This window comes from Polypterus senegalus, chromosome 16 (assembly GCF_016835505.1).
Source record: "Polypterus senegalus isolate Bchr_013 chromosome 16, ASM1683550v1, whole genome shotgun sequence".
Taxonomy (NCBI): Eukaryota; Metazoa; Chordata; class Cladistia; order Polypteriformes; family Polypteridae; genus Polypterus; species Polypterus senegalus.
The window spans coordinates 8,305,883-8,327,740 of record NC_053169.1 but is presented as its reverse complement, the minus strand read 5'-3'; the positions used below and the strand labels follow the sequence as shown (position 1 = coordinate 8,327,740).

General features: G+C 41.4%; 1 protein-coding gene across 1 annotated transcript in view; it reads left to right on the top strand.

Annotated features, from left to right (window-relative positions):
• The window catches only part of col21a1 (collagen, type XXI, alpha 1), a 211,993-nt gene that overhangs the window by 176,517 nt on the left and 13,618 nt on the right, over window positions 1-21,858 (top strand). Inside the window, exons 23-24 of the mRNA XM_039738189.1 lie at window positions 6,176-6,211; window positions 18,003-18,047. Of these exons, the coding sequence (XP_039594123.1) occupies window positions 6,176-6,211; window positions 18,003-18,047 (81 nt within the window). The remainder of the gene's footprint in view (window positions 1-6,175; window positions 6,212-18,002; window positions 18,048-21,858) is intronic.

Genomic DNA, 21,858 nt, shown 5'->3' with positions numbered 1-21,858 from the left:
ATGCACCATTTGTTGGAATGACAAATTCAATGCATGTTATTACTACATACATTACACAATACATCACCAAGTAAATGGTGCACTGCAAACATCAATGCTGGGATCTGTGTCGATTACTTAGATTTCATCCTCACTTAGACAAGTAGCACAGCTGGTCCACCTCAATTAAAGTGTCTGTGTGTCTCACCAGTTTCTCTGTGTCCAGCAAATGGCACGTCACAATGCATTGCATTTTTTCATTCCAACAGATGGTGCATCAGAAACATTACCACAGCTTTAAGAATCTCAACAGAGACATATCAACCAGATGGACACGCAGATACACGGACACTTGTCTCTTTATTAAGGTTGATAAGCTGATTTCTCTCCGTCTGGCAGTTGCTCTCTGTTGAACGTTAACATTTGTAGAGCAGTGTGTCTGTCCAGTGGCTATGTATGCCGTTTGGTACGGGTTTCATAAAAGCAGTGCTAATATTTGTGATGCACCATCTGTTGGATAGCAGAGACATAGCAACTGGACAGACACACAGACCTCTTAAAAAGGTTGGGGTTTGTGATGCGCCATCTGTTGGAATTATAAATGCAATACATTCCAATAGATGTTGCACTGCAAATGTTAATGCTGAGGTCTATGTTGATTTCCGAGATTTTTACGTGTCTCAGATGGGTAGTACAGCTCGTCCAAAATATAAACTGTTATAGCTTATAGACTGACACAAATTTCCCGCGTCCAACTGTGAGTTGTGGGAGTTGAAGCTGAAACCAGGAGTTGACCGGTCACAGTCATGCGTGCACCCCTGCCCGCCGATGCCGAGTTATTTAAAGCTGCCAGTCAGACTCAGTTTTAAACCTTTGAGTTGTAGCTAAAAAAAAAAAATAAATCTGAAGAAAACATGAAAACTCCAAACAAAGAGTGACTTGGCTGGCATTGGGTTACTGAAATCCAGAGGTGGAAATGGTACCCCTGTGCCAGTATGTTGCGCCTTCCTTATGGGATATTATTGGAAATTACATTTAATACAACCCCGTAGAAATGATGAGTGAATCATGCACTTGGCTTATTCGTGGAACTCAAACAGTAGTACATTGAGAACAGAGATGGAAAAAATATTAAAATGCTTAAATACGGGTGGTGACCATTAAAGGCAATCAAGTTGAAGCTTACGAGCTGCAGCAGAGGAGTGACATGGAATAAAGAAACAGAAAATGATGTAAAAGCAGGCAAGCAGGGTCTGGCACTCAACAACATATGAAAAATGTCCAATCTGTTGAGGCTCCAAGGTTGCTGCTGCTCCTTGTTTCTTTCTTTCTTACTGGTAGGAAGTTTTGGATGTTTAATGGTCATCGTGGTCCATCTGGACTCCGGAAATACATTCTAGTAACATTGGCTGTTTATGCTTTTGATGGAATTTCCCACTGTGGGCAACATGGAAGGGTATTGAAAGGCGCTCTTTAGTGCCACCTGCTGGGTTCCTTGTGTATTTGGCGTTCTGAGTCTTAAGGTATAAGCTGCATCAGATTCTAAAGGCAAACTGAATAATCCTTCAGGAGGGTTTACAGGGGGATGCACTTCACCAAGAGGGGCAAATTAAAGCTGGAGTGGCATTAAAAAGTTTGACATGCCATCGTTTTATGGTGACAGAGCTGTTCCCTGCAGATGAGGTTATGCCAGCCAGCCAGAGTGCACCTTAGCCCTTTATATGGCCGTTGCTCAACCTTGTGGTATAGCGGGTCCACAGCTCCCGTTCTAAGGCCACTTTTAAATAAATAATCACCGTGCTTTTTGTTTTTTATGTCAAATGTTATTTTATTATGCAATTTGAGGGGGCTCAGAGTCCAAGACGTTCATTACAGGTAATGATTTTCTATTGTATTATCTGTATGTGATAATACACTTGAAATGAACTGAAAATTAGGAATTGATCCCAGGCAGAGTGAAGAATGTGGGACCACCACTCCTTTTGAAAGTATTCGGACCCCTTCTCTCTTAAAACATTCTCTTATGTTACAGCCTTGTACTGAAATCACTTACATTCATTGTTCCCCACGTCCAACAACACTCAATACCCCAGAATGACAAAGTAAATAAAGGATATTAGGGATATTTGCAAATGTATTAAAAACTAGCTGTGGTACCCTCTAAGATGTGTGGAAATCTGAGTATTTAAGGTAGACCTCAGCAAGGCATCATGCAATTCATATGTCTCAGTTATATGTCATTTGGCATGGGATTAATTAATACAGTGTTAATGTTTATGATGTGCAATGTTTGTGATGCACCACCTGTTGGAATAACAAATGCAATGCACAGGTCTCTGCTATATGTCTTTGGGTATTGCATTCATAAAAGCAGGGTTAATGTTTGTGATGTGCCATCTGTTGGAATAACAGAGGCATAGCAACCAGATGAACACACAGACACTTTTACCTTTTACTTAACGGAAACACGATTTTAGAAAAGTTTGTAAATTTATTAAAAATTGAAGAACTGAAATACCACAATGATACTCAGGGAGCTCAGGGACATCCCATTCCATTGATCATCATTGAGATGTTTCTGCACCTTGTTTGGAGTCCACCTGTGGTCAATTCTGTGGATAGACTGGGATAGACATACACACCTGTCTATAGAAGGTCCCAGAGTTAAGCACAAAGCAAGCCATGAGGTCCAAGGAATTTCCTGCAGAGCTCACAGACACAATTTTGTTGAGGCACAGATCTGGCGAAGGCTACAAGGTAATATTTGCAGCATTGAAATTTCCTGAGAGCCTCCGTAATTCTTGAATGGAAAATGTTTGGAACGACCATGACCCTTCCTACATCTGACCACCCAGCCAAATTAAGCATTCATGGGAAAAGTAAGTTGGCCAAAAACCTAAAAGTCACTCGGCCTGAGCTAGAGAACCTATGTGAAGATAGGGGGAAATTGCTAGAATTTTATTACAACATGCATTACATGGGCAGAGCTGTGCTTCCTATCTAAGATGGATTGAAATCTAAATTATCAACCAAAAAACGTAATGTTAATGTTTGCAGTGCACCATTTATTAGAATGTATTATGTAATGCATGTGGTAATGAAATTCAATGCATTTGTCATTCCAACAGATGGCACATCAGAAACATTTGTAGTAACAAAATGCATTTCAGTTGTCACTCCAACAGATGGAGCATCACAAACATTAACACTGCTTTATGAATCCCACATCAAATGACATTTAACAGAGACACATACATTGCATTTGTCATTCCAACGGATGGAGCACAACAAACATTACCACTGTTTTTATGAATCCTATACATCCTTGACACATATTTTTAGGAAGTCACTGCGCACTGGAGAGATTCCAAAGGACTGGAAAATGGCAAATATCATCCCATTATATAAAAAGGGCGACAGGGCAGATCCAAGCAACTATAGGCCAGTAAGCTTAACAAGCATCACAGGAAAATTAATGGAAGGAATTATTAAGGATAAGATTGAGCAACACATGGCAAGGACAGGAGTTATTCTGAACAGTCAGCATGGGTTCAGAAGAGGGAGGTCGTGTTTTACTAACATGCTGGAATTCTATGAGGAGGCAACAAAAGGATACGATCAAAGTGGAGCAGGTGATATTATTTATCTGGACTTTCAGAAAGCATTTGATAAGGTGCCACATGAGAGGCTGGGCATCAAGTTAAAAAAAGTGGCAGTTCAGGGTGATGTTTTTAGATGGGCGCAGAATTGGCTCAGACACAGGAAGCAGAGGGTGATGGTGCGAGGAACCTCATCAGAACTGGCCGATGTTAAGAGTGGTGACCAGCAGGGTTCAGTGCTAGGGCCGCTGCTATTTTTAATATATAGAAATGATTTAGATAGGAATATAAGTAACAAGCTGGTTAAGTTTGCAGATGATACCAAGATAGGTGGATCAGCAGATAATTTGGAATCCGTTATATCATCACAGAAGGACTTGGATAGCAGACAGGCTTGGGCAGATTTGTGGCAGATGAAATTTAATGTCAGTAAATGTAAAGTATTACACAAAGGAAGTAAAAATATTAGGTTTGAATACACAATGGGCGGTCGGAAAATCGAGAGTACACCTTATGAGAAGGATTTAGGAGTCACAGTGGACTCTAAGCTATCAACTTCCAGACAGTGTTCAGAAGCCATTAAGAAGACTAACAGAATGTCAGGTTATATAGCGCCTTGATGTGTGCAGTACAAGTCACAGGAGGTTCTGCTCAAGCTTTATAACACACTGGTGAGGCCTCATCTGGTGTCCTGTGTGCAGTTTTGGTCTCCAGGCTACAAAAAGGACATAACAGCACAAGAGAAGGTCCAGAGAAGAGCGACTAGGCTGAGTCCAGGGCTACAGGGGTTGAATTATGAGGAAAGATTAAAAGAGCTGAGCCTTTACAGTTTAAGCAAAAGAATATTAAGAGGTGACATGATTGAAGTGTTTAAAATTATGAAGGGAATTAGTCCAGTGGATCGAGACTTGTATTTTAAAATGAGCTCATCAAGAACACGGGGACACAGTTGGAAACTTGTTAAGGGTAAATTTCACACAAACATTAGGAAGTTTTTCTTTACACAAAGAACGATAGACACTTGGAATAAGCGACCAAGTAGTGTGGTAGACAATAAGACGTTAGGGACTTTCAAAACTCGACTTGATGTTTTCTTGGAGGAAACAAGTGGATAGGACTGGCGAACTTTGTTGGGCTGAATGGCCTGTTCTCATCTAGATTGTTCTAATGTTCTAATACCAAATGACATATTAGAAAGGCACATACATTGTATTTGTTAATCCAAAAGATGGAGCACCACAAACATTAACACTGCCTTTACGAATCCCATACCAAATGGCATATTACAAAGACACACACATTGCATGGTACATTGCAAATGTTAATGCTGTGGTATACGTTAATTACTTAGATTTCCATCCATCTTAAATGGTTAACACTGCTAGTTTTTAAAATGATTTTGCAGAAATTCCTGAAATCCGTTATTTATTTTATCATTCTGGTGTATTGAGTGTTGCTTGATGAGAGAAAAGAAAAAGAATGTAAATGATTTTAGCACAGGGCTGCAACAGAACAACAGGTGTAAAAAATGAAGGAGTCTGAATACTTTGATAAGGCACTCTTAATGTTTTGGTCTCAGTCTCACTTCTTTTCTTATCTATCATTGATTATTTTTATGATCCTGAGAATTTTAAAAATACTGTGTTCACACTGCTTGAATATTAAAGTAACTACACCCTTGGGGATTTGTAATTCCCTTTGCATAAAAGTGTTACGTACCCAAATGTATGAAACTGCCTAAGATAATACTTGTAATCGATTTTGCTTTCTTCACTGGTTTCTAATCTCACGATACGGAGGAAGGTGGATGTTTTGTTTTTGGTTTTTTTCACTTACTTCGTCATGTCATTTTCTAATTTCTGCTAAATCCAGACCAGGGTGGCAGAGGGGTGCAGGAGCCTTCCCCAGCTAGTACAGGGAACAAGGCAGGAGCAAACCCTGGATGGGACGCCAGTCCATCTCAGTCCCCTTCTATTCTTTATCTCGATTATTTTTTCATTTCCGTCTAATACTTTTGTTCCTTGTGTATCTCCAGTAGTTAATCCACATGAACGTGTGATGATTCGGGGTCATTGCCTGGTAATATTTGCAGATTTCCTTTCCACTGCAGCGCCAGTTTGCTCAGACGGCTGACTACATTTGGCATTCAGGAAGGGAAGCGGGGAGACGGTCGGCATCTGGCATCCATGTGGCCATTATCTTGTACACTTAGCCAAAAGCACATATTATATATTCCAAGGAACATGGTTTTCCATAAGCAATTAGAAATATACTTTGTGGTGTCTTAAGCAAATCAGAAATAATCAAGTTCTTGAATTAATTTACATCTTTAAAGCGTTCTACTTGCTCTCCTCGTTTTGGGGTTCTTTTGAAGTCGTTCTTATTTTTGAACTGTAATAGCCGACTTCCTCTGGTAGGCTATCTGCTCAAAGGTATTTGTTATTTAAGTGTGCGCCAGTATTCCTTATTGCGGCAACAGATTAATTCATATTATTTGATTAAAAGTGGAAAATTGCATGTTGGGAATAATTGAGAGAAACTTTCTGCAGGAGGAAAAAAAAAAACTAACATCTAATTAAATGTGTTTTTTTTTTCAGGGAGACAAAGGAAGTCAAGGAGAAAAAGGAAACCAGGTAATTATGAATGGAACAAGTGCGACAATTTCAGCATGGCGTAGCATTCAGGTGTGTTCGGTGACTAATTTAATGTGTGCACAAGGCCCGATGTTTGACTCACTCTCATTGGGACCATAAAGTTTGAGAAACACAGGAGTAGGGAAGGAGGTGTGGGCCATGTGCAGCAGCGCCTCCCTTAGAGGTGACATAGCAGTGGCTCTACCTTTTGGGAGTTCCAGCAACAGAAAACAAGGAATGTATCCTTTAAGAACAGATATCCATCCATCCATTTATAAAAATGAAAATAAATATAAGCCAGGGAACAACTGCTGGCTATAACAACATACAATATAGGCCTTTCCCTAGGCAGCCTTACCCCATAAATCAACAGGTAGGCTTCAGTCTACACAGGCCTAAAACATGAGCAGGGCCCTTAACCTGAAAATTACTCCAGGGGGCTTCACAATGGCTGACCATGCACTCTGACCTTTTCCCTTGGAGATCAATAAGGTACAGTTGAACCACGGGTCCCGAACGTCTCCGAACACGTACAAATCGGGTTACGACCAAAAAGTTTCACCAAACTTTTGCATCTGTTCACGACCACGCACTTGGGTGACGAACAAGCCAGTTTCCCTTCCGGTTTGTATGCGCCGATGATTTCCGCACGTGTTCAGTCTCTCCCTGTACAGTATAAGGGGCCCTCGGGTTACGACACAGTTCCGATCCTACGACAGTGACGTAACCCGAATTTTGGTGTAAGTCGAAACACACTCTAACCTAAGTCACTTACCAATCTTAACACATTTGCAAAATCATAATCTACAACATAAAAACACAAAATCTAAGCCACAGAAAAAGGAAAAGGACATAAATATACTATACTATACGCTATACTGTAGTAACAGAAAAAATGAGTATAAAATAAAATCCTTACCTTTATTCCTTCTCATGTCTCAATGTTTTAAAGTTTTTATGGGAGTGAGCATTGTAAACTTGAAACGTTGTAACCCGAGGACCCCCTGTACATTGTTCTTGGTCAGACATGCATCGCACAGAGGGACTTTACCTCAAAACTATAATCTCCTCTCCACCCAGCTTCCTCCTCACTTCCTGTCCAATCCTGCAAGGTTTGTTTTCTTGGTTGTTTATGGTTCATTTTTGTATAAATTGCAGATTTTTCAAATTTAATTTTTTTTCCCTGTGCTTAAAACTCATTTAAAAAAAAAAGTGTCGACAGCAAGCGGTTCGTAAGGCTGTAGCGTGAACTCTTGCAATGTTAGTTTTCTCAATTCAAGGTTTTCTCAGTGTTATGTTTTTTTACATTTAGTTTACTATTACACTGTGCATTCTATGGTATAATTAACTATATTTGTACTTAGAAATCTTTAAAAAATATATATTTACATACAGCTTGTACAGTCCGGAACGGATTAATTGTATTTACATACAATCCTATGGGGGAAATTACTTCGTGTCATGACCAAATCGGGTTGCGACCAGAGTTTTGGAACGAATTATGGTCATGACCTGAGGTTACACTGTATACCCAAAATCAAAAATCATAAATAAATACAATAATATTAACAAAAATTAAATAAAAACAATAAAACTTAAAATTTCACAGAAACAAGTATAATAATGAAAATAAACATAAGCCAGAGAACAACTCCTGGCTATAACATAACATATAGGCCTTTCCCTAGGCAGCCTTACCCCAAAAATCAACAGGCAGGCTTCAGCCTACACAGGCCTAAAACAGAACCCAGGATGTTAAAGTTTAAAATATATTTTTAAAATTCCCAAAGTCTAAAAAACTAAAACTTACCAAGAATGGAGAGCAACTGTGAAACTTCTGGCTTGAGAGATAGGCCCAAAACAAAACTCTCAATACACAAAGAACATTTTTTTAATTTTCCTAGAGTTGGCCATCAGGTGTGGGTCGAATGCTTAAGAATTTGCCAAGAGGGGCAGTGTCTCCATCGGAGGTGACATAATGGGAGCTCCACTTTTTTGGAGGTCCAGACACAGAAAACAAGGCATGTATCCTTTAAGATCAGATATCCATTCATCCATCTTCCAAAACCACTTTATCCAGAGTAGGACCATGGAGAAACAATCCCAGCAAGCATTGGGTGCAAGGCAGAAACCACACATGGACGGAGTGCCAGCCCACCGCAGGGTGAATACACAAACAAGGCTATACAGTAATCCCTCCTCGATTGCAGGGGTTGCGTTCCAGAACACCCCGCGATAGGTGAAAATCTGCAAAGTAGAGACCATATGTTCACATGGTTATTTTTATATATTTTAAGCCCCTATAAACTCTCCCACACTGTTTATAAATATTCCCCGCACAGTTATACAGCATAAACTCTTTGTATTCTCTTAGATATTAGGTAAGATTCATTGAAATTATGTATGTAAACACACTGTTTATATACAGTAAAACCTAAATATTATTTTAAAGATATTGAGTGTCTCCGATATCACATATGTTTACAGCCATTACGATAGACAGGCCACCAGCAATAAATACGTACAATGCAAGAAAAATTGTATACAGTAAATGTGTGTACAGTGACACTAAACGTATGTACATGTTGTACTAAGTACTGTAAGTAGAAAATTAATTATGTTTACTCACCAACAATGACACGATGACTTGTCCGATAACGATGAGTTTAATTTCACTGCACAACAAAGGAGAGAGTTACAGCCTTTAAAGGAGCCACTTCAGGCGACTGTGTAGCACTGCCGTTGTTCTTCTTCAATCCAAATCCCTAAAGCAGATTCCATCCGGACTACTGCCTTATTACATCCACTTACAACTTGTTTTGCACCCTGGTTAAAAGGACACTGCGGCCGTAGATCTTATATTCCTTTCCTACTTTTTAAATAAAAAGAATCGTAGCCTCATTGATCCCGTAATGGCGTCCTACAGCGGTGTAGCTTTTCCCTTCCTTCAACATATCCAAAACTTTTACCTTTTCGGCAATCGCTAACATCTTCCATTGGCGCTTGGGCACGGCCCCTGAAGCAGTAGCAGGAGCAGATCGTTTTGGAGCCATAATGAAGGGCTTGACTACGCACAAAGATAAACACAAAAGAGCACAAAAGTTAACTCTTTACACAGCGAAACACGTTGATGCTGAATGAGCAAGACAAGACTTCCTGGTTAACACCGCAGAATCGAATTTGGCGCTCCGTCGCTGAGCCCATCAGCACACAGGAACTTAACTGCGTGCTCTGATTGGTAGCTTCTCAGCCATCCGCCAATAGCGTCCCTTGTATGAAATCAACTGGGCAAACCAACTGAGGAAGCATGTACCGGAAGTAAAAAGACCCATTGTCTGCAGAACCCGCGAAGCAGCGAAAAATCAGCGTTATATATTTAGATATGCTTACATATAAAATCCACGATAGAGTGAAGCCGTGAAAGTCGAAGCGCGATATACTTTACTGTACGCATACTACATGAGCAGGGCCCTTAACCTGAAAATTACTCCAGGGAGCTGCACAATGGCTGACCCTGCACTCTGACCTGCAAAGGTCATACGAAAAGATCATTTCCACTTTGGGATTAATAAGGTAAATCAAAAATCATAAATAATAAATATAAAAATATTAACAAAAATGATATAAAAACAAAACAAAAAAAAAAGTAAAATCAACAATACTAATAAAAAAATAAACATAAGCTAGGGAACAACTCCTGGCTATAACATAAACATATAGGCCTTTCCCTAGGCAGCCTTACCCCCCAAAATCAACAGGCAGGCTTCAGCCTACACAGGCCTAAAACAGGACCCAGGCTTTAAAAGTTTAAAATATATTTTTAAATGCCCAAAGTCTAAAAAAACAAAACGTCCCAACAAAGGAGAGGAACTATCAAACATTTGGCTTGGGAGATAGACCCAAAACAAAAATTTCAATACAAGAAGAACATTTTTTTGAATTTTCCTAGAGCTGGCTATCTGGTGTGGGTCGAATGCATAAGAATTTGCCATGTGGAGCAGCGCATCCTTTGGAGGTGACGGGGCAAGAAGAGTCTTGTGCAGAGAGGTGACCAAAAATCCAATGGACATTCTAACTGAGCATTAGAAGGCCTCTGCTGAGATGAGAGAACCTGTCAGAAGGAGGACCACTTCAGCAGCTCCCGATCAATCAAAAGCCTTTGATTGTTTGCTTGGAGTTTTCCAAATTGTATTTAATGGACTCTGGGACCATGCGGAAAAAGACGGTCTGGTCTAATGAGAGAAAAAATGAATTCTTTGTAAAGACCTTCAAGCAGTGTGGCTGGTGAGGACGAGGCATATCTCATCACCGCCTGCCCAGTGCCATCCCGGTGGTGGCAGCATCATGCTATTGGAGTGCAGGGACAGGGAAGACCAGTCAGAATTGAGGGAAGTATGAAGGCAGCCAAATTCAGAGAGGTCCTTGAAGAAAACCTGCTTCAGAGTGCATGCCACCTCAGAGTGGGACAACAGTTCACCTTTTACCACGCCAATGACCCGAGACAACACTGGAGTGAATATGGCACTAGTCTCTGAGTGTCCCAATCAAAGCCCAGACTTAAACTCCAGAGAGACATGAAGATGGCAGTTTGAAGATGCTTCTCATGCAGTCTAATGGAGCCTGAAGGGATCTGCCAAGAAGAATGTGATCAGCTGCCCAAATCCTGGTGCCCAAAGCTTGTAGGGACTTAGCCAAGAAGACTTGAAGCTGGAATTGCTGCCAAAGGGTCTGAATGCTTCTATGAAGGAGAGATTTCAGTTTTTGATTTGTAATAAATTTGCAAACCTTTCTAAAGATATGTTTTTACTTTGTCATGATGGGTTACTGAGTTAAGATTGAGAAGCAAAAGTATCAAATGTATCCAATTAACATTAAATGTACAGTGCAGAAAGTAGAGGGGTCTGAACACTTTCGAAATATGGCCACTGCTCCAGTTCTGGCACACAGGACATGTGTGACATTTGAAGCGTCACAAACCCGATTGAAATGACAGCCTCCTCTCTTCAGATAACATCGTTTTAGGAGACAGAGGCTTTTTGTAAATGTCTGCAGATCAGAATGTGTTGCCTACATTAGTCAGCCATCTCCCCTGCTACTAAATTGCTACATCAAACAAGTTGAGGCTGAGGGATGTGGGAAAAAATGATGAATCTCGAATTTTCTCTATTGATACAACATGCAAGCTATGAATGAAAGACAAACTCTGTGGAAAGCAATGGCACAGTTCATTCTGGCAGAAAGAAAATGTATAAACATTAAAGTTTTATTATCAGATTTCCAAGTACTGTAATAAACCAACTGAAAACTAAAGCATTTTTTTTTTGCTGATTGTGCTATGCGTACTGAAACAAAGAAACCAATTTCTGGCACAGCTTTCTTGGACCAAACAAAAATCCACAGAGAATATGATGGATGAGTGAAAAAAGGAGAAGGTGCTTCTTAAAGAAATCCCCCCATCCAAAAAATGATGTTTTGTAAGGTCTAACTCCATGTGGTTTGTAGTGATGGCCAAGAAAAATGCTTTCATGGAGAATGGAGATAAACTTTCTGACATAATGGGCATCTATGGAGACCAATGTTGGACCACGACAGGAAATAGACATGCAACAAAATTTCAGTCAGCACATTTATACGTACACACAAAACCGGAATAACGTGTGTAACCCTTTTAAGGCAGAAACCATGGACCTCATTTAAAAATCTTGCATACAAACAAAAAGAGGCTTGAAATGTGAATACACAATTTATATAAGAAAAATTGACAGGGGAGCGTGAGTCTATACACAACAACTCTGAACCCATCAATATACAACATTTTGGAGAAACTGGGAAATGGCAACGCCCTTGATAAAGTAGGGAAACGGAGCCACATCAGATAAATGATGACTCGCGCACATAATGATTCATACCACCAAGGTCTTTTTATGATGTGCTTTAACATGGCAAACATATTAAACCTCAAATGGGATGAATATGAATATGAATATGAATATGAATGTGTGATCACCACAGCACTTCCCTCACACAGGCAAACAGAAAGCAACTGATCTGAGCAGACTGCAAAATCCTTAAGTCTTGTATTCATGGAACTTTCAACAAGCACTATTACATACGAGGGGTCTTCAGAGACCCAGCAGATATTTATATGTAAATCAAGCCATAAATCACCAAAACTGTTCAAACCTATATTGAAACCTCTTCCTTGAACACTTATTTCTACTAATTTTGATTACTTAATTAAGTAAATTACTTAAGTAATTATTTAAATAATTAAGTAATCAATATATATATATATATATATATATATATATATATATATATATATATATATATATATATATATATATATATATATATATATATCCATCCATTAGCACAGGGTGGTCCAGATCTTATTATGCAGATCCAGATCATCTGGATGACTTTGATTTATGCGGGGGCGATTCTAGTTCGGCGCAAAGACGATTCTTCATGACGTCAGTTCGCACACTTCTCAATGGTCTGGGAGATTTTGAGTGATTTTCTGTGTAATAAACTTAATAAGTTATAGCATAATGAAAATTGCATAATTAGATCTGGACCACCCTATATATATATATATATATATATATATATATATATATATATATATATATATATATATCCAACAATTATCCAACCTGCTACCTCCTAACTACAGGGTCACGGGGGTCTGCCGGAGCCAATCCCAGCCAACACAGGGCACAACCAAACCAAATATATTTCAGCGTTTCTCAACCTTTAAGTATTTGTGACCCGAGTTTTCGTAACAGTTTTAATTGCCGCCCCCCCCCAACGTTTTTAAAAGGAGCCCACTAATACCAATTTGTTCTTTTTTTAATTAATGATATATCATAGACTCCCCATGGGCTCACCACCTATGGGAGGGGCCAAGGAGGTTGGGTGCAGTGTGAGTTGGGTGGTGGCCGAAGGCGGGGACCTTGGCGGTCTGATCCTCGGCTACAGAAACTGGCTCTTGGGACGTGGAATGTCACCTCTCTGAAGGGGAAGGAGCCTGAGCTAGTGCTTGCGAGGTCGAGAGGTTCGGCTAGATATAGTGGACTCACCTCGGCGCACAGCTTGGCCTCTGGAACCAATCTGCTTGAGAGGGGCTGGACTCTCTACCACTCTGGAGTTGCCCCCGGTGAGAGGCGCCGAGCAGGTGTGGGCATACTTATTGCCCCGACTGGAGCCTGTGCATTGGGGTTTACCCGGTGGGCGAGAGGGTGGCCTCCCTCCGCCGGGTGGGGAAGGGTCCTGACTGTTGTTTGTGCGTATGCGCGAACAGCAGTTTGGAGTATCCACCCTTTTTGGAGTCTCTGGAGGGGTTGCTAGAGGGCATACCTTCTGGGGATTCCCTCGTTTTGCTGGGAGACTTCAATGCTCACGTGGGCAATGACAGTGAGACCTGGAAGGGCGTGATTGGGAGGAATGGCCCCGATCTGAACCGGCGGTGTTTTGTTATTGGACTTCTGTGCTCGTCATGGATTGTCCATAACGAACACCATGTTCAAGCATAAGGGTGTTCATATGTGCACTTGGCACCAGGACACCCTAGGCCTCAGGTCGATGATCGACTTTGTGGTGGTGTCGTGGACTTGCGGCCATATGTCTTGGACACTTTCGGGTGAAGAGAGGGGCGGAGCTGTCAACTGATCACCACCTGGTGGTGAGTTGGCCGATGGTGGGGAAGATGCGGTCAGACCTGGTAGGCCCAAGCGTGTTGTGAGGGTCTGCTGGGAGCGGCTGGCAGAGTCCCCTGTCAGAAGTAGCTTCAACTCCCACCTCCGGCAGAACTTCAACCCGTCCCGAGGGAGGTGGGGACATTGAGTCGAATGGGCCATGTTCCGTGCCTCTATTGTTGAGGCGGCTGACGGAGCTGTGGCGCAAGGTGGTGGTGCCTGTCGTGGCGGCAATCCCGAACCCGTTGGTGGACACCGCGGTGAGGATGCCGTCAAGCTGAAGAAGGAGTCCTATAGGACTTTTTGTCCTGTGGGTCTCTGGAGGCAGCTGATAGGTACCGGCAGGCCAAGCGGAGCGGCCGGTTGTTGCTGAGGCAAAACTTCGGGCATGGGAGGAGTTTGGAGAGCCATGGAGAGCGACTTTGGACGGCCGAGGAGATTCTGGTCCACCGTCCGGCGTCTCAGGAGGGAAGCAGTGCAGTGTCAACACCATATATGGTGGGGATGGTGCGCTGCTGACCTCGACTTCGACGTTATGGGTTGGTGGGGGGAGTACTTCGAAGACCTCCTCAATCCCACTAACATGCCTTCCAATGAGGAAGCAGAGCCTGGGGACTCTGAGGTGGGCTCTCCCATCTCTGGGACTGAAGTCACCGAGGTGGTCAAAAAACTCCTTGGTGGCAGGGCCCGGGGTGGATGAGATCGCCGGAGTTCCTTAAGGCTCTGGATGTTGTAGGACTGTCTTGGTTGACCGTCTCTGCAACATCGCATGGACATCGAGGACAGTGCCTCTGGATTGGCAGACCGGGGTGGTGGTCCCCTCTTTAAAAGGGGACGGAGGGTGTGTTCCAACTATAGAGGGATCACACTCCTCAGCCTCCCTGGAAAAGTCTATTGGGGTTCTGGAGAGGAGGGTCCGTCGGATAGTGAACCTCGGATTCAGGAGGAACAGTGTGGTTTTAGTCCTGGTCGCGGAACAGTGGACCAGCTCTTCACCCTTAGCAGAGTCCTGGAGGGTGCATGGGAGTTTGCCCGACCGGTCTACATGTGTTTTGTGGACTTGGAAAAGGCATTGACCGTGTCCCTCGGGAATCCTGTGGGGGTGCTCGGGAGTATGGGGTACGGACCCCTGATAAGAGCTGTTGGTCTCTGTACAACGGTGTCAGAGCTTGGTCCGCATTGCGGCAGTAAGTCGAGCCCGTTTCCAGTGAGAGTTGGACTCCGCCAGGGCTGCCCTTTGTCACCGATTCTGTTCATAACTTTTATGGACAGAATTTCTAAGCGCAACCAGGGTGTTGAAGGGGTCGGTTTGGTGGACTCAGGATTGGGTCACTGCTTTTGCAGATGATGTTGTCCTGTTTGCTTCATCAGGCCGTGATCTTCAGCTCTCTCTGGATCGGTTCGCAGCTGAGTGTGGCGGCTGGGATGAGAATCAGCACCTCCAAATCCGAGCATGGTCCTCAGCGGAAAAGGGTGGAGTGCCCTCTCAGGGTTGGGGGAGAGATCCTGCCCCAAGTGGAGGAGTTCAAGTATCTCGGGGTCTTGTTCACGAGTGAGGGAAGAATGGGCGTGAGATCGACAGGCGGATCGGTGCGGCATCCGCAGTGATGCGGGCTCTGCATCGGTCTGTCGTGGTGAAAAAGGAGCTGAGCCGTAAGGCAAAGCTCTCAATTTACCAGTCGATCTACGTTCCTACCCTCACCTATGGTCATGAGCTATGGGTAGTGACGAAAGAGCGAGATCCGAATACAAGCGGCTGAAATGAGTTTCCTCCGCAGGGTGTCTGGGCTTTCCCTTAAAGATAGGGTGAGAAGCTCAGTCATCCGGGAGGGCTCAGAGTAGAGCCGCTGCTCCTCCGCATCGAGAGGAGTTAGATGAGGTGGCTCTGGCATCTGATCAGGATGCCTCCTGGGCGCCTCCCTGGTGAGGTGTTCGGGCACGTCCAACGGGAGGAGGCCCGGGGAAGACCCAGGACACGCTGGAGGGACTATGTCTCCCGGCTGGCCTGGGAACGCATGGGATTCTCCGGAAGAGCTGGAAGAAGTGGCGGGGAGAGGAAGTCTGGGCCTCTCTGCTTAAGCTACTGCCCCCGCGACCCGACCTCGGATAAGCGGAAGAGAATGGATGGATGGATGGATATATCATAGATGCATATTTTATTATACCTACTTAACTTTTATCGACATTTCTCTAACTCTATATTTATTTTTCTAGTATCAGAATGTAGTTTAAGTTAATTTGTTTTGGTTTCAATAGATGTATTTTTCATATTTTCGATTCATTTTCTTTTTTTCACATCTTTGCACCCCCCGCTTTTTGTTACTTAGCGCCCCTCTAGGGGGACCCGCCCCACAGATTGGGTACCACTGATATATTTCATGTTTCTGTTGCTAGTACACGGCTGTTGTACCGTGTTAGCCATTATGAATGTACAGAAAAGCCAAGCAAATGACACCAAGATGGATTACATCTTGCCTGAAGAAGGAGCCCGAGTTGCCTCGAAAGCTTGCATATTGTAATCTTTTTAGTTAGCCAATAAAAGGTATCATTTTGTTTGGCTTTTCTATATGTTTCTGTTGCTGTATGCATATGGATTTCCATTTGGGATAAATAAATTCTATCTAATCTAATCTATATTATTTTAATAAAAGAGAAAAGCTTTCAAAAGCTCACGGTAAAACTTGTATTTGTGATCTGGTTTGTATTCATTTTTTGATTTATGAACGTCTGTCATAAGTAGCAGTAAAAAGGCAGTATCATTATTTTAAGAAAATTTAATATCTTGGGAATATAAAAATATAAAAAAACATTCTATTACTTGTGTCACACAATCCACATGTTAAGTCATTCAGTTGTTTGCTTACAACTGGGAAAACGCAGGCATTTTTGCTAAAATGTTGGTAAATGAATAGAGTTGATCCTCAACATTTGTGTATTTAACGTTTGTGACCTCAAGCATTTGTGCAGCTTTAGTTTCTCTTTCGAGTTGGCGACCGCGCACATTTGCTGGCATCACGGCTCTGCGTAGTAGAGACAAAAATAGGAGCTGTGATGTGTGCACGTTTGAGGGGTGGCGAGTATCCTACTGCGGGCTTCACCGGCATTCCTCACCCTGCTGTTGTAGAGCAAAGATCTCCCTGTGCATTTTTTGCATATTTTCATTGTTTTGGTTAAATAAAAAAGGTAAAATATTGTGTTGCAATTATGGCCCCCCAAAGCGTAGTGCAAGTTCTTTGGGCTCCAAGCACAAGTGTGCTTTGTGTGTGAGCTCTACCGGTCCTGCGTGACGACCATATTGACAGTTCACGTGATCTTCTGTGCCAATAATAAGGGCTGGTCGAGTATTTTAAAGAGTGTGAAGAGGAACTAAATACTCATAAACCAAAAGTGTTCACATTAAAACCAAAAAAATTACACACGGAAACATATGACCTGGATTTCAACTGTCATAGCAAAGGACCTGAATGCCTGTGTCAATACGATATTTTGGTTGTTTTATTATTTTAAATATTTGCAGACATTTCTAAAATTTGTGTTTTCATGTAGTCTTTTTGAGGCATTGAGTAATACTTGATGTGGAAAAAAATGAATTTGTTTACATTAGACATACATTTACATATAAATATCTGCTGGGTCTCTGAAGACCCCTCGTATGTAATAGTGCTTGTTGAAAGATTCATGAATACAAGATTTAAGGATTTTGCAGTCTGATCAGATCAGTTGCACTCTGTGGTGATCACATATTCATATTCATCCCATTTGAGGTTTAATATGTTTTTGTCACATTAATACACATTATAAAAACACCTTGGTGGTATGAATTATTATGGGCACGAACCATCATGTATCTTTTTTGGCCGCATTTCCCTACTTAATCAAGGGTGTTGCCATTTCCCATAGAATTTTACCACAAGGCTGCAACATAACAACATGCAAAAAAAAAGTGGAAAGAGGGTCTGAATACTTTCTGAAGGCGCTATAAAGGCTGTTTATTTTGGAAAATGCTGCTAGATGAATGATCATTCTGTTCCTCTCCTTATCCTCGCACGGTACACAAATCAATAAAATGCCTTCTTCTGAATGTCTTTCAGGGTTCAATGGGCGTCAAGGGAGAGATGGGGAGGTCTGGAGCACAGGTGAATATCTGATTTTCTTTTTACTTTATTTACAGAATGAAGAAAAGAGTTCAGATTTGTTCATGTTCTTTTATAATACTAATGAATTATTTGGATTTCAATGCTAAAAAAAAACCAAAAGGCTTATTGTGTCTGGGAGTGGACTGGATGTGTCCCGTTCCACCATCTGACCCAAACGTGGACTCGCCGGCGAGTTCAGCCTTTTTCATTTTCTTTTGTAACAATGGAAGAGACTAACAGAGAGACTAATTGAAATAAAGCATCACTTACAAAAACAAAATGTCAAATGTATTTTGGAAAAATATTTTTCTAGCCATATAAATATATATTTTAAAACATTAAAATGTTCTTCAAGGAAAAATATATTACAATTTTCTGTAGTACACTTTAATATAAATAAAAAGTATCATTATTGTTATTAATATACTGTATGTAAAGTATTGCCATTTGTGTATATTGCAATATTTTTCTTAATATTTTTTTGAATACTAGGGGGCTGCGCCCCCTCAACCCCTGTGTTTGGTTAATCGGATATGCAATTTTAAAAGCTTTTTTGTTTCTTTGGAAGCGTTGCTTTAACTGGTGCGGGACCACAGATTCTCATAGCGTATGGTCCACTATTGTGTAAATCCACGTTTAGTGCATTGAATGATGCAAAGGCATAAAGACTTTGTTTTCCACTCTTTGCCTTTTATTTCTGACTTCAATTTGTCCTGCTGTTTTTTTCAATTACACCTGGTCCTGTACTCTGCCCTCCCTCAATCTAAATCTAACAGTCGCGTAACACAAAAAAGGCTTCAACTTGGCAATGCTTTCGAATTTTACTGCTTTTACTTTAAAGCTTCATTAAAAACAATATTTGGAATTACCTTTTCTTCAAGATCGCATTGAATTTGTCTTTGGAGACACATTGTTACAGCGCAGTGAGTGAATATTGTTTCTGTTTCTCTAATAAACTAGGGGGCTTCGCTCGCCCGCCCCTGGGTTTGGTTTACCGGATGTACAATTGAAAGAGATTGTTATTTCCATGGGAGTTCTTACATATGAATTTTTCTCATTTTTACTTTAAAAACTTTTGTAAAAACAATACTTGTCCTTTATTTAGAACACAGGGACACAGTAGGACACTTGTTAAGGGTAAATTTCGCACAAACATTAGGAAGTTTTTCTTTACACAAAGAACGATAGACACTTGGAATAAGAGACCAAGTAGTGTGGTAGACAGTAAGACGTTAGGGACCTTCAAAACTCAACTTGATGTTTTCTTAGAGGAAACAAGTGGAGAGGACTGGCGAGCTTTGTTGGGCTGAATGGCCTGTTCTCGTCTAGAGTGTTCTAATGTTCTAATTTCCGGCCCTGTGTGTGGTTACATCTCTTTCTCGCAGGACGTATAACGCTGCTCGCGTTGTGAAGGGGGTGCGGCTGAACACACACTAAGGAGATGCCGTCGGATCATCTGCTGTCTTCCTGCTGCTGCTCTTCTGCTTGTCGCATGTCGTTGTTTTAAGAGCTGGGAGCACATGATGCGTGTCTGCCAAAAGCAATCCAACAACTGCTAGGTTAGATGTCCGTGGACTTGTTTTAAATGATGGCTCACTGCCTTGTCTCGCTTGACGTTGTAAGAACAATACTTGTCCTTTATTTTCCGGCCCCGGGTGTGGTTACATCTCTTTCTCACAGGACGTATAACGCTGCTTGCGTTGTGAAAGGGGGGGGCAGCATCGATCAATTTAAAGCCGGTACATCTGCTCTCGTTTTTGCCACTTTGTGTCTTTGCTGCTCGCGTTGTGATCGCTTCTCTTTGATCATATATCTACACCTGACCGAATTGTGTTTTCTTTCAAATTAAATTCTCATAGCGTATGGTCCATTATTGTGTAAATCTACATTTTGTGCATTGAATGATGTAAACACGAAAAGACTTCTGCTCTTTGCCTTTTATTTCTGACCTCGATTTGTCCTGCTTTTTTATCATTTACACCTGGTCCTGATGACTAATTGACTTTTGTTTGTGCTAATGCGATCTTTTAATCGTCGACATTTCATTTATAACGTATTGTCCTTTATATGCTTTATATGCACTGAGACACCTGTATCTGTGCGTGCTGCTTCTCTTTACACTACTGATTTTTTTTTGCTGACAGGTGCTCTGATATTGCTTGTAAGTAGGGCGTGTTCTATATCCCTTTATATTTATATGTATATATTTATATTCATTTAATCCAGATACTCTGTATATTCAATTCATTATAATAACTATTCATGGTGGGTTTAAAATCTGTACCAACCCCTACTCTCTCTTCTGTTCTTTTCCCGGTTTTCTGTGGTGGCGATCTGTGCCACCACCACCTAATCAAAGCACCGTGATGTCCCTACATTGATGGATTAAAGGCCAGAAGTCTACATGACCATCATCATCGAGTCCTTCCATGAGAACCCTAAATACAAAGAGGACTGTTTCATTCATGTGACCACTCAGCCAGCCCCCCAGAGTGGTCTCATGGCCTCGGACCCCCTGCAGATTTTATTTTTTTCTTTCCAGCCGTCTGTCCTCCCTGGCCATCGGACCTTACTCTTATTCTATGTTAATTAATGTTGTCTTATTTTAATTCTTACTTTGTCTTTTATTTCTCTTTTCTTCATCATGTAAAGTACTTTGAGCTCCATTATTTGTATGAAAATGTGCTCTAGAAATAAATGTTGTTGTTGTTCTTGTTATATCCCTGCAATCTTTCGTCTCGCGGGTCTTTTATTTGTTTTCCGTGATCTTAACGTGAAAATCACGTATCGTCTCCTAGTCATTCCCTCCCACAGGATTTATTTTTATAATAGAGAGACAAAGAATAATATACTCACACATATTTTAGAAATTGGATCGCACTGTATTTTTAAGATGCTGTAAATACTGTATTTCAATACATAGTTATTTTTAATTATGGCAATTCTATTTTAACTTGTTTTTAAAAATATCATCCAGCAGGTGTTTCTTATATTGCAATCAATCCAAGAGCAAATTGCTCCGGGATGGCACAAACTGTAAACCTGAAACAATTTTTACTTTTACCGTACTGTCAAAGTAAAAATTAAACGATTGAAACGACTGTTGACTTTGAATGCGCAGTTGACGACTGATTTAATTGAAAACATAAGCATCTCTTAAAACTTGTTTTAAAACGCCTCAGATACTATCCTGAATTGTTCATCATCATCATCAGCAACTAGATAAGTATCCTCACAAGTCTAAGTTTAGACTAAGCTAAGCCGGTTTGTCTGCCTGCTGCACGATACGATGAATTGGTTTGGCCTAGGAAAGTGCAATTGCAGGCCAGACTAGTTTAGATTAGGACAAGGCAGTTTGTCCTGGGAGCTCTACTTCGATTTCAGGACAATCTAGTTGAGACTAAGTTCATCATATTCACTTTGGCAAACTGGCTTGGCCTAGTCTAAACTACAACAACAACATTTATTTCTAGAGCACATTTTCATACAAATAATGGAGCTCAAAGTGCTTTACATGATGAAGCAAAATAAATAAGAATTAAAATAAGGGAACACTAATTAACATAGAATAAAAGTAAGGTCCGATGGCCAGGGAGGACAGAAATAACAAAAAAAAAAACTCCAGGACGGCTGGAGAAAAAAATCTGCAGGGGGTTCCGGGGCCATGAGACCACCCAGCCAGCCCCCTCTACCTAACATCAATGACCTCACAATCAGTCCTCATGGTATTCAGGACTCACATGGAAGAACTTGATGATGACGGTCATGTGGACTTTTGGCCTTTAATCAATCAATGTAGGGACATCACAGT